The sequence below is a fragment of the Hyperoodon ampullatus genome (genome assembly GCF_949752795.1).
Source record: "Hyperoodon ampullatus genome assembly, chromosome: 12".
Taxonomy (NCBI): Eukaryota; Metazoa; Chordata; class Mammalia; order Artiodactyla; family Ziphiidae; genus Hyperoodon; species Hyperoodon ampullatus.
Window position 1 is genome coordinate 89,448,701 of NC_136925.1, and position 10,940 is coordinate 89,459,640.

Consider the following 10,940-nt stretch of genomic DNA (forward strand, 5'->3'; position numbering starts at 1 on the left):
TAAATTATAAAAATGAACATCACAAAATACTCAAGCTTTACAGATATCATGAAAAATATTTTTACAAATCCAAAAAATAACGCACATTTTTTTCCACCTAGAAAAAACACATTTTAGTATCAAAAAGGACAATAAAGGCAGTGTTTGTGATTCTAATTCAAGAAAAGACTGGCTCATAAGAATCCAAAATATACACTTCAAGCAGTGCGTGCTTCTTACGTAGTGATCAAGTCCATTCATTTAAATATATATTTTTTAAAAGCAACTGTCCATAGTGCAATGGAAACGTCCTAAAAGGCAGTGCGACAGGCGCCTGGAACGCCTGCCGGCCGCCCCCTCGGCAGGAAGAGGACCTGGCTTCCCAGCAGCAGTCACGAGCACCTCCGCTCCTCTCAGCAGCATCGTCGGGGCAGATATCCTTGGAAGTTCACTTATTCTAAGAGAAACGGGAATTCGCCACATCACCTCCACTTTACACCTAGAGGGGCCACAAGACAGAGGGGAGGTTAGCGCAAGTCATAGGCCCAGTTCCGACCCAGCCAGGCCGAGGGTGGGTCGGGCAGCCGTGCGCTGACCTCAGTTGCGATGACGCACTCGTCCTTCTCCTCGGATATGACGTACACCGACTGGTACTTTGTGTCTTTCGAAGTGGAGTACACAGAGTCCGGCCTTTTTCTTTCAGCTGCTTCTCCACTAGAAGGGAAAAGAAAGAGAACCACAGTCAACACGTGAAGACATTTTTGAACAGGACAATGACCAGGGCTTGGAGGAACATAGTCAGCTGGTCCCCCTGCCCAGCCTGGCCCGAGGCACCCCCCGAGGGTCAGGCACCCTCCCCAGCTGGCCTTCCCGCCTGTCCCCTCTGGCCCATAGCACGCACCCCCTGAGGGTCGGGGCACTCTTCTCCTCTCCCACAGAGCCCTGGGGCTGGCACTTGGCATCACGCTTGCTGTGGGGTTCCCCGGTGGCAGCGGCACCCTTGAGGTCCTGCAGCAGGTTATAGCCCACGGCGGGGTCGCAGGCCTTGAGGCTGTTCTTCTCGGTGCTGGGCTCCGTGTGGAGGTCCACCTTCTTGTTGGTGTTCTTGATCTGCGTGGCCCCGATGACGCTGACAGAGATATCCTTCTCCCGCTGGCGGTTGGCCAGGTTATTCATGGTCTCCGCCTCCCCTGGGCAGGGGTCGGTGGGGGGCCGGCGCTTCTGCAGCCTCAGCCGAACGCAGACCACGGCGGCAGCGCAGCCCAGGAGCAGCGTGAGGACGAGGACCACGCCCGCACCGACGGCCACCCAGGGGAACGGGCCGGCTTGGCCCTCCACGTACTTCTCAGTGAGGTCCACCACCACAGGGCCCGGGGGCAGCTCGGGAAGCAGGAACTGGCAGTTGGGGCCCCCGTAGCCTCGGGCGCACTCACACAGGTAGCGGAGGGCCCGCTCGTGGCAGGTGGCCCCGTTGTGGCAGGGTGCGTGCTCACACCTGCTGACGGGGGCACTGCAGTTTCTGCCCGTGTACCCGGGGGGGCAGGTGCAGGAATACTCATTCACGCCGTCCCGGCAGGTGCCGCCGTTGGCACACGGGGAAGAGGCACAGTCGTCCACGTTGTCATCACAGTGCCTCCCAGAGAAGCCAGCCTGGCAGCGGCAGATGTAAGCATCTCCAAGGTCTACGCACTGTGCACCTGGGACACAGACAAGGGCAGTGGCTTGTCACCCAGAAAATGCCCTGAAGCACGTGCTGCCCCGGCCGCTGCGTCACACACCAGAACAGAGACACAGGGGCAGACCGGACAGAGGCCACCGCTTAAGACAACATACATCAAACACAAGCCCACGGCGAGGGCCGGGGTGGAGTTTCTGGTCGAGCTCCATAAATCACCTAAAAAATACAGGCTAATACCTCCTGACATGCACCGTGCAAAACGCTTTGCCTGCAGTGCTGCATTCACTTTCACAGCAAGCCAACAAAGGACCCAGTTTACAGATGAGGAAACCAAGCCTTAAAGAGGATGACGTGCTTGCCCACGGTTACACAGTTAGTGACAAGTAAGACTTGAAACAGAAAGAAAGAGAAAAGAAGAAAGGAAGGGAGGGAGGAGGCTGGGGTTTGGTCTTTGTCCTTCCAGAGCCAAGCCTGCTAAACCTGCCTCTTTTTCCTCTCTAAACATGAAGCATCCACTGCTCTATTGGTTCAGTGGCTGGAAACCAACAGGAGAAAGAGCTTGACCCCAGGACTGCCACACCTTCTGTACAGAGCATGGAGAGCAAAGCAAGCTGATTCCTCTGCATCGATTATCACACCCCACGCAGAAGCTCCAGAAGCTTCCAGAATGGTCCAGCCTGTCTGGGGCCCAGCTTCCCCCTCTGTGAGTTTGCTTAGGGCATCCCACCCACTCGTGGAGACCATACATCCTCACAGCAGACAGCTCTGCTTGGTGACAGAGCAGAGCTGGGCTTCCCTCCAAAAGCGCAGTGGCTGGGCTGGCGCTGGGGCTGACCCGCTGATGTTCGGAGCCTCGAGCACCCCAGGCGCCGCAGGACGGCGCGCAGGTCATTGCGTCTCCACCTGCTCCGGGCCCTGTGGACAAGGAACGCCCCTGCCTGCCTTCTTCGCTCCCTTGGTGCTTCCAGACTCGGGGATAAGAGTTCTATGAACAGTTTCTCACTGTTCAGACAAAAAGGCTTCTGAAACTCAAGGCAGCTCATAAAGTGATGAACTCAGCCTGAAACTAAACTCTGAGCTTCTGACGCGTTCTCACCAGTGTGGACCGCTGGACAAAGTCTCGGATGGGTCAGGCGGCCCCCTTACCATTGGAACAGGGTGAGGAACTGCAGGAATCCATTTTCTTCTCACAGTTAAAGCCAGAGAAGCCCCCAGGGCAGCGGCAGGTGTACCCTCCCTTGGGGTTGTCCGAGCACCGTCCCCCGTTGAAGCAGGGGCCGTCGGCACACACCATGGCACTCAGCTCGCAGATCCTGCCGTAGAAGCCAGGCGGGCAGGTGCAGGAGTAGCTGTTCTCGAGGTCCTGAGTAATGGAGAAGATGAAGAAAGCTTTCCTACGTCGTGCCGAGGGACCCACACGGTCTGTCTCAAACCAGGGTTGCCGGTTCGGCCGGAGAGCCCACGGTGGCCAGACTCACCGTGCAGCTCCCTCCATTCCTGCAGGGGCTGGCACTGCACTCGTCCACCTCCGTCTCGCAGTTGGCCCCCGTGTACCCAGGCCGGCAAGAGCAAGTGTAGCTTCCCTGGCCCGTGTTGGTGCAGGTGGCCCCATTCTTGCAGGGCTTGTGGTGTGTGCAGTAGTTCAGGTCTGTGAGGGTGGAGACAGGAAGAGGAGCAGAAGGGAGGCCCAGGGTTAAATTCAGGAGACTGTACTTCCCCGTGACAGCGCCAGGGAAGCCAGGCTGCCTGGCGGGGGACGGGAGGCTTACCCTGGTTGCAGAAAAGGCCCCCCCAGCCTTCCTGGCAGTTGCATTGCCAGGGCTGCTGGCAGGTGCCGTGGAGACAGCCGGGGTACCGAATGCACTGGTCACAGTACCGGCCCTGCCAGCCCACTCTGCACCTTCGAGGAGAGGACAGAGTCAGTGGACACTGACGCTACCTGGTTCCTAGCAACACCTTTCCCACTCACGAGAGACTGTCTTCCAACAGCATCAACACCGCTGGTTCTCAAACGAGGCAGGACACTGGACCGTCCTCAGGAGCTTTAAACCACATGGATGCCTTCGTCCCACGTCAGAGGGTCTGACTCTGGGTACAAGGGCCAACCAGGGTAGCATCTCTAGGTAATTCTAACGTGCTGCGAAGTTTGAGAACCAACTAAACTCTCTCCTCTTCTGTGCCAATTCTTTTTAAATCTCCATCTGTAAGTTCCACAACCATTGAGGAGCTTAGATGGATGACAACCCTTGACCCTATGCCTGTCCATGTATTTATTTGGTAGAAACACAGAAAAACAGCCCCCTCCAACCAGCTAATCTTACCTGCGGTTTTCAAAAGAGCATCTAGAGATGCTTTACTAATACACTAGGTGTAAAAGGACAGCAAGAAAAAGAAAAAAGCAACTTTTGCAAACTTACTTGCATTCCCCTGGCTTGTCACAAAACCCATGCTGCTCGTCGCACCCCGGCAAGCAGATGGCTGCAAGAAGAAAAGGCACAGGGTCAAGCCCACCAGAGTGGCCCCTGGCACAACAGGGCTACAGACCGTGCCCAGCTCCGCCATAGAGCCTCGCCCAGCCCCGGGCATCGACCGTCCTGCCCGGTAACCACCGCGGACTTTACTCAGCCCAGGAGGAGCATTCTTCTTAACACAGCGGCTCCAGGACAAAAGAGCGCGGAAGCCCACCCCCACCCGGTCCCTTTTCTTCTAAGAGAGGGTCAGAAGTCCTTCCCCCTCCTCCTCCCCCACTTCCCAATTCTATGCACAAAGCTCCACCTCTTAATACCCAGAAAGTGTGTGTGTAGATAAGGGTGGACAGCTGGTATGCAGAGTTCCAGGGCAAGACAGCTGCTCTATTGTCTGTTCTCTCCCAGCAGCTGCCCCAGTGCAACAATACCGGCCTCCCCCCGCCCCCCGTGCCCCCACCCCTCACACACACCCACACACGCACACGCGCGCACACACACACACACACACACACACACACACACACACACACACGTGCGCCCTTTCCACCAATGGGAACAGGCGTGCGTCCCAGCCGCCTATCCCCGGAGAGATCTAATCGACGGCACGCGCGAGCTGGGGGCGGGGACAGACTCCAGTGTTTGAATAAGAAGAAAAAAGTTTACGTTTATGGCAACCCCACGGCGAGGGAGAGGGAGGGTGGCCAGGAGGGAGGCGGCAGGCCGGCCAGAGGTCCCGGAGGGGGTGGGGAGGCTGGAGGCTGAGGTTTCAGCTGGCTTCCTTCTCCTGGTTATGAAACTCATTAACAAGCCGCTCCACAAGTTTTTAAGACAACAGAGCCAGCTCAGGCCAAGGCGAGCTCAAAGGAGCTGTGGAAAGCTGAGCGCGCTGAGCGACAATGACGCTGCAGGTACGCGCAAATCCAAACTGAGAAACTGCACCTCCCGGCGAGAGGTTCTGTCCTGCCAGAGAAGGTTCCCAGGCTCCGGGGCAGAAGGAAAGTTCCCTGGCGTTTCTGGGGAAGCTCTAGGACCCACCCCACATGACACCTAGAGTGCGAGGTGGCAGTGAGGCAAGTGGGGTCCAGCTGAACCAGGCCCAGGAGCCAGCCGGTCCTCACAACCCTCCTACGCCTCCTGCACCTGTGCAGCTTCCCTGCCTGCCTGAGAATACAGAACTACGGGCAGGCAGGGCCTAAGTCACTCTTGTAAAGGTATGTCCCCCCTCCCAGGCAGGGTGCTATGTGAGCATCCCGCAAGCAGGACAAGCAGAGCCCTCCCCAAGCAGGGCCGGCAGGCCCAGGCCTCAAAACACACCCACCCACGTCCATAGACCCTGCGAGTGAAAATGTCATGAACAGTGGAATGTTTTTAAACAGGCCGAGCACACCAACTCCGGAGAGAAAATGAAGCACTTTTCAATGAGAAGCTGTCTGGGCAAAGAGAACTCCTTTGGTAAAAGCACGCCCTGCACACAGCCTCCTCTCTGTTCCTCCCTTCCTTCCTCCCTCCCTTCCCTCAGGCTTACTTCCTGACCCCTGGCCCTGTGTCCAAAATCCTCCCTGATTAAGAAAGGCAGCTTCCCATAGCGGAAGTTAAAACGTCTGAGTTGACCCCAACCTGCCACTGGCTAACTGTGAGGTCTCAGCACATCTCTCCGGCTCCCCGGCCCCGGTTTCCCCACCAGAACATCTCTCCGGGGCTAAAACCCCAAGACGCCAGCAGCTCAGAGAGTATGTCCCCACCGCCGGGGGGAGGGGTAAACTGAGGGAGCGGCGGCCTCCCGCAGGGACTCACGCTCAGTGCAGTACTGGCCTTTCCAGCCAGGGTTGCAGACTTTTTCTCCGCGCTCCCCGCAGGTGAAGTGGCCGAAGGCGTCGTCGCGGGGGCGGCAGAAGACGGAGCAGCCTTCCCCGTAATAGTGCTCATCGCACACGAATCGGTAGGAGTACTTGAGGTCTGTGCGGCCGCTGCTGTGCAGGTCCTGGGACCACTCCTCGCCCACCGTCAGGTGCCTCTGCGTGGCCAGGCGGCTGATGAGTCTTTCTGGGTTCTCTGCAGGAAGAGGATGCTCTGTTGGTTCTGACTGGGAACCCAGAGGCTTGGGGAGTGAGGGAGGTGGAAAGGATGCTGGGCAAGGAGGCTGAAGACTCTTCTCAGCCTTCCAGAGGAACTTGTAGAATGAAAGACGTAGACGCTTGTTTCTGGGGAGATTTGAACTCAATACATAATAACTGGAGACGCAGTTTGCACAGTTTGGGAGTTTTTTGGTTTGTTTTTACCTGTTGCGAGGTCATCAGGAGAATCAGTGTGGAGAGCTTCAATGATCAGAGAGAAGGTTCCCTGGAGGAAGGGGGAAGAGACAGAAGATAAACCAGAAATGTTTAAAAAAGAATCAAAGCTTTCGGGACAACCAAGTCTTCGCAGATCTGTGTGCAGTGTGTCGTGGCGGGGGGGTGCCTCTGTACATCTCTTGTCTGATTTCACTTTCCTTAAGGAAATGGAAGAACGTTTTAAAGAGTGGTTGCCTGACGTGTTTTTCCAGCCTGTTAATACAGGATATCGCGGTAAAAAAAAAAAAAAAAAAAAAAGAAAAGAAAAGGAAAAAAGAAAAGGCAAAACGATTGCGCGCAGCAGGCGGGGCTGGAGGGCTTGTCTGCAGCCTTCTGGGGAAGGAGCCAAGCAGAGGGGGCTGGGGGCTGTCAGGCTGCGAGGGCGACTGAAAAACTAGCCGGTCCACGAGCTGGGGAACTAGAACTTTCCCAAGTGAAGGGGCCCGTTCAACTTGGGGGCTAGGCGCAGAGACCGGATACGGAAATGTGCCGGGTCCTCAGCCTCTCTGCCTCACGCTACCCCGGCTGTCACCTCCCACACTCCCCCCCCCCGCCGCCGCCGCCGCCGCCGCCGCCGCCGCCGCCGCCGCCTGCAGATCACCCGGGCGTGGAGTCAATGCCCCAGGACCCCGCGGACCGCGGCGCCCACCTGTCCAGGCCCAGCCGCGCGCCCCCGCCGCGCCCCGGAGCAGGGCTGGCGGCCGCCTCCCTGCCCACCTGCCGCCCGCCCCGCCCGCCCCGCGCCCGCAGGTGCGGCGCTCACCGGCCAGGTGAAGCCAAAGGGGAAGCGGATGGGGTTGCTGAAGGCGGTGTCCGCGCCCGCGCCGTCCGGGAGGCTGAAGGAGTCGACGCCCAGCACCGGAGTGACGGCGCTGCCGTAGGTGCAGGGAGGCTCGGGGGACACGCTGGCCTGGTAGTGCTTGAGGCACACGCGGAAGAAAGTCCTGCAGGCGCACGGCGGCGGCCCCGTGCCCCCGCGGCAGCAGTTGCGGTTCCCCAGCAGCCCCTTCTTGTTGACGAACTCCTGCAGCTTCAGCTCGAACACCCCGGAGCTCCAGACCTGCGGGCGAGGCTAGGGCGTGGGGCTCCGGGCGCGGGGACCCCGCCCGGCCGCGTCCTGCCCCGGGCCCTGCCCCCCGCGCGGCCCGCGCCCCGGGTCCCCCCACCTGACGCCACAGGGAGCCGGAGAGCCCCGCTGACAGCCTACCTGACGGCGCGGCCCTTAGGACCCCGCCTGGCAACTTACCTGGCACAGCAGGGCCGAGAGCACGGCGAGGGCCAGGGCGCACCGCCGGCCCATGGTGCACCGCCAGCAGCGCTCGCTCTCCTCGCGTCCCCCTTCTCTTCTGAAATCGCCAGGGAATGCTCGGGGAGGAAGGTGTCTCCAGGGGCGCGGGCAGGAAAGCGCCGCCGCTCTGCCTCGGGCTGGGATTATCCGGACTTCTTTCCTCAAGGGTACGTCTCCGGCTCTTTCGGAGGCCGAGGTTCCTTAGATCCTCCCTGCGGAGGCGACTGCGGCTCCGGGGATGCACGAGGGGAAAAAAGGAGGGGGGGGGGGGGCTCCCCGGAGAGATTGCTTCTGGCGCGGCAACTTTCGGTTTTCCCCTCTTTCTTCCAATCCACGAGTAGGTAGGGGTCGTCTGCTTCCTGGTTTTGTCTCAAGATTCTTCGCAGGAAAAAAAAAAAAAAGGAAGAAAGAAAGAAAGAAAAAAAGAGAGGAGAGAAAGCGTCCAGATATTCAGCCCAATTCCCAACGAGCTGCAGGGCTCCCCGCGAGTCCGATTAGCGAGCCGGGGTCCGGAAATCCCACGCGCGAGGCGGTAATCCGGCGCCGGCGGAGCGCCCGCGGGTGCGGCCCGGCCAGCTCACTCGGTGGCCGCGGTCCGGGGAGCGCCCTGGACCCGAGTTTTTCCCAGGGACCCAGCCAGTGCCATCCAGGTCAACACCCGGGGTCCCGGACCGGGTCCCGGCAGAGGCTGCGCGCCAGGCTGTGCGTCCGGTGCGGCGCCGGCCGGGGCTCCGCGGGCGCGCAGGGGCTCGGGCTCGCCCCGCGCCGCCGCCTTATATCCCGCCGGCCGCCCGCATGGCTAATGAGATGCAAATGAGCAGCCCCCCAATCTGGCGAGAGCTGTCACAAAGGAGCCACTTTTCCAAACCCTCCTCTCAATGGATCGCCAAATGGTCAGTGAGCTGTAAAATGTGCAACCCTCCTCCCCGCCCCCACCCTCCCCGCCCCCGGCCCTCCCCTGCCCCCGCCCCCAGCCCCCCACCGCACGAAACGCACTCATTTACATTCCTGCAAAACGTTCACCGCAAGAATCCCCTCTGCGCCCGAGGCTGGTGCCGCCGCCCGGGCTCCTCGGCGCTGCCCTCCCGGCCACAGGCTCGCAGAGGCCCCGGGACCCGCGGGGGTGGCGCTGCGCCCCTTCCCTGCCGAGAGCCACCCGGCGGGTGAGGCCGCGTCCGGCCTCGGGAACTCTCCGGTCGCCGCGGCGCCCGCCTTCGTCCCTGTTGCGCGCCGTGGCCGGGGTCTGGCGGCGGGGGCGAAGTCGGAGGCCCAGTTCCCGGTGGGCCGCCCCTTCTCCCGGGCAGCCTCTTCCTAAGGAGGAGTCTCCGGGGCGGGGGACCGGGCACGAGAGGGAGGGGGCAGGCTCGAGCGGCGGGCAGAGGGTGGCGAGAGGGCAGCGGCAGTTTCGGGAAGTTTGGGAAGGTCTGACACCCAGACGTCTCCGGGCAAGGACGGCGGCTCTGCGTCTGGGAACACAGGGGCGAGCGCGGCGCCCCCGGCGACACTGTTGCCGCGAGCTCGGGGTGTCCCCGCGCTGGTCGGCGGCCGCTGGGGGGCGGGGTCCGGCTAGCGCCCGGGATCCTGACGCCTTAAACCACCGCCCCCCCTCCGCCCCAAAAACACACATGCACCCTTCCAGGCGCTATTCTCGGCCTCCGACACCTTTCCTGGGTCTCCGGCCCCTTTCTCCAGTGTCTTCCCCCCTCGACCTCCCTCTGCTTAGTAAAAAGTGAGTTTGGTGTGTGTCGTTCGCGTGGCTGTCATTAAGGCAGTCTGTTATTGTGCGAGGCTGAATCAGTGGCTCTTTGTGCGCTCAGCTGTATGGTAATGCAGACCGCACCTGCTCCCCGCACAATGCGGAGAGAAAGAGCTCCCCTCCGCGCGCGCCGCGGCCTCTGCAACAATGTCCGGCACATGTTCTAAAGACCCTCTAGCCTGGCCGCCTCAACCCGCAACCTTCGCACAACCATCACCTTATTAGGGTTTACATGTCCATCAGACACTAGAACTTTTGTTTTCATTTTTTTTTTAAGGGAAATGAGTTTATTGGGAGGGCCGAGAACACACGTTATCACACAATGAGCTATCGAAACTGCTCTCATGCTTGCGGGCGCAGTGCAGAGTTAAGGTGGGGCGTGGACTCCTACTCCGGCATCCAGCTTCGTGCTGGGCGCACTTCGAGGTCTCTCTCCCACCCCTATCTGCTCCTCCTTTATTCCCCCCTCCCCCCAACACCTAGGGCAGCTTCATCCAGGATGAGCGGTGTGAGCGTTGGAGTACATGTCCCTTTGATGGCGGCACAGCCCCAGGGCACCTGGCCACAAGGGCCTTGCTCTAGGTGTGCTGCAGCTGCCTTGTTAGTGGGAACGTGCACTGTCCTGGCAAAGGGTGGCTTTCATTGAGGCAGATGTTGAGATCACAGTGTACCATATAATGCACGGGAAGAGGGAAGATTCTCAAATACCAAGAAATCAGTTCAAGTCATTCATGGCCATCCCTCCAGCTGTTACGCAACAGGCTCCCAAATACCTTCAGGCCAGATTTTAGGTTTTCCACTGATGCCAGAGAAGCAAAGAATTAATCGAAAGTAATGTGCATGTAATGTTTAAGGCTGAGGTGAGAAAGGCAGGCTTGGACCCCACCAGAACCCCCTACGGTTTGGTTCAGAGCAAATGGAGACTTCAAAACCTCCTATGCCCCCATGACGGTGGCAGTCCCAGCGTGGCCGCCCTCTGGGGACTTTTCGAGGACTCGCTGCGTCACCACAGGGCTGGGCCAGCGCGAATCCTAATTTAATCTTGCCACCTAGTGTCAGCATCCTTTTTTCACTACAGCCATGTTTCCTCTGAAAGCTAATTTCTGAGAACTCTGCTCCCTACTGCATGGAAGCTGGTGTGTGTGTGTGTGTGTGTGTGTGTGTGTGTGTGAGAGAGAGAGAGAGAGAGAGAGAGTGGTGGGGAGAGAGGTAAGAGGGTTCCAGGCGCAGGAGAGGGCAAAGGAAGAAAGGAACGTGAACTCTAAACCCTCTGTGCTTCCAGACTGAGAGGAGATTTCAGTAAGAAATGAAATATCGGGAACCTTTTAATTAGAAAATGGAAGTGGGAAACAGGCTCATCTGAATGCCTATTTGGAAAACTGGAAATAAAAAGTTCCACGCCCAAGGGCTTAAACCTTGCGGGGGGGGCGACTTGCCCCAA

The 10,940-nt window shown here is 59.3% G+C and overlaps 1 protein-coding gene across 1 annotated transcript; it reads right to left on the minus strand.

Annotated features, from left to right (window-relative positions):
• Positions 1-506: 506 nt before the first annotated feature.
• On the minus strand, positions 507-8,655 carry DLL1 (delta like canonical Notch ligand 1; the record flags this gene model as incomplete). Its single annotated transcript, XM_079716756.1, has 10 exons — positions 7,702-8,655; positions 7,219-7,515; positions 6,405-6,465; positions 5,920-6,177; positions 4,075-4,135; positions 3,427-3,557; positions 3,136-3,305; positions 2,804-3,020; positions 881-1,676; positions 507-693 (listed from the first exon to the last, which is right to left on the minus strand). The coding sequence occupies exons 1-10, from the start codon at positions 7,753-7,755 to the stop codon at positions 507-509; spliced, it is 2,232 nt and encodes a 743-aa protein (XP_079572882.1). The 5' UTR covers positions 7,756-8,655.
• Between the last annotated feature and the right edge of the window lie 2,285 nt (positions 8,656-10,940).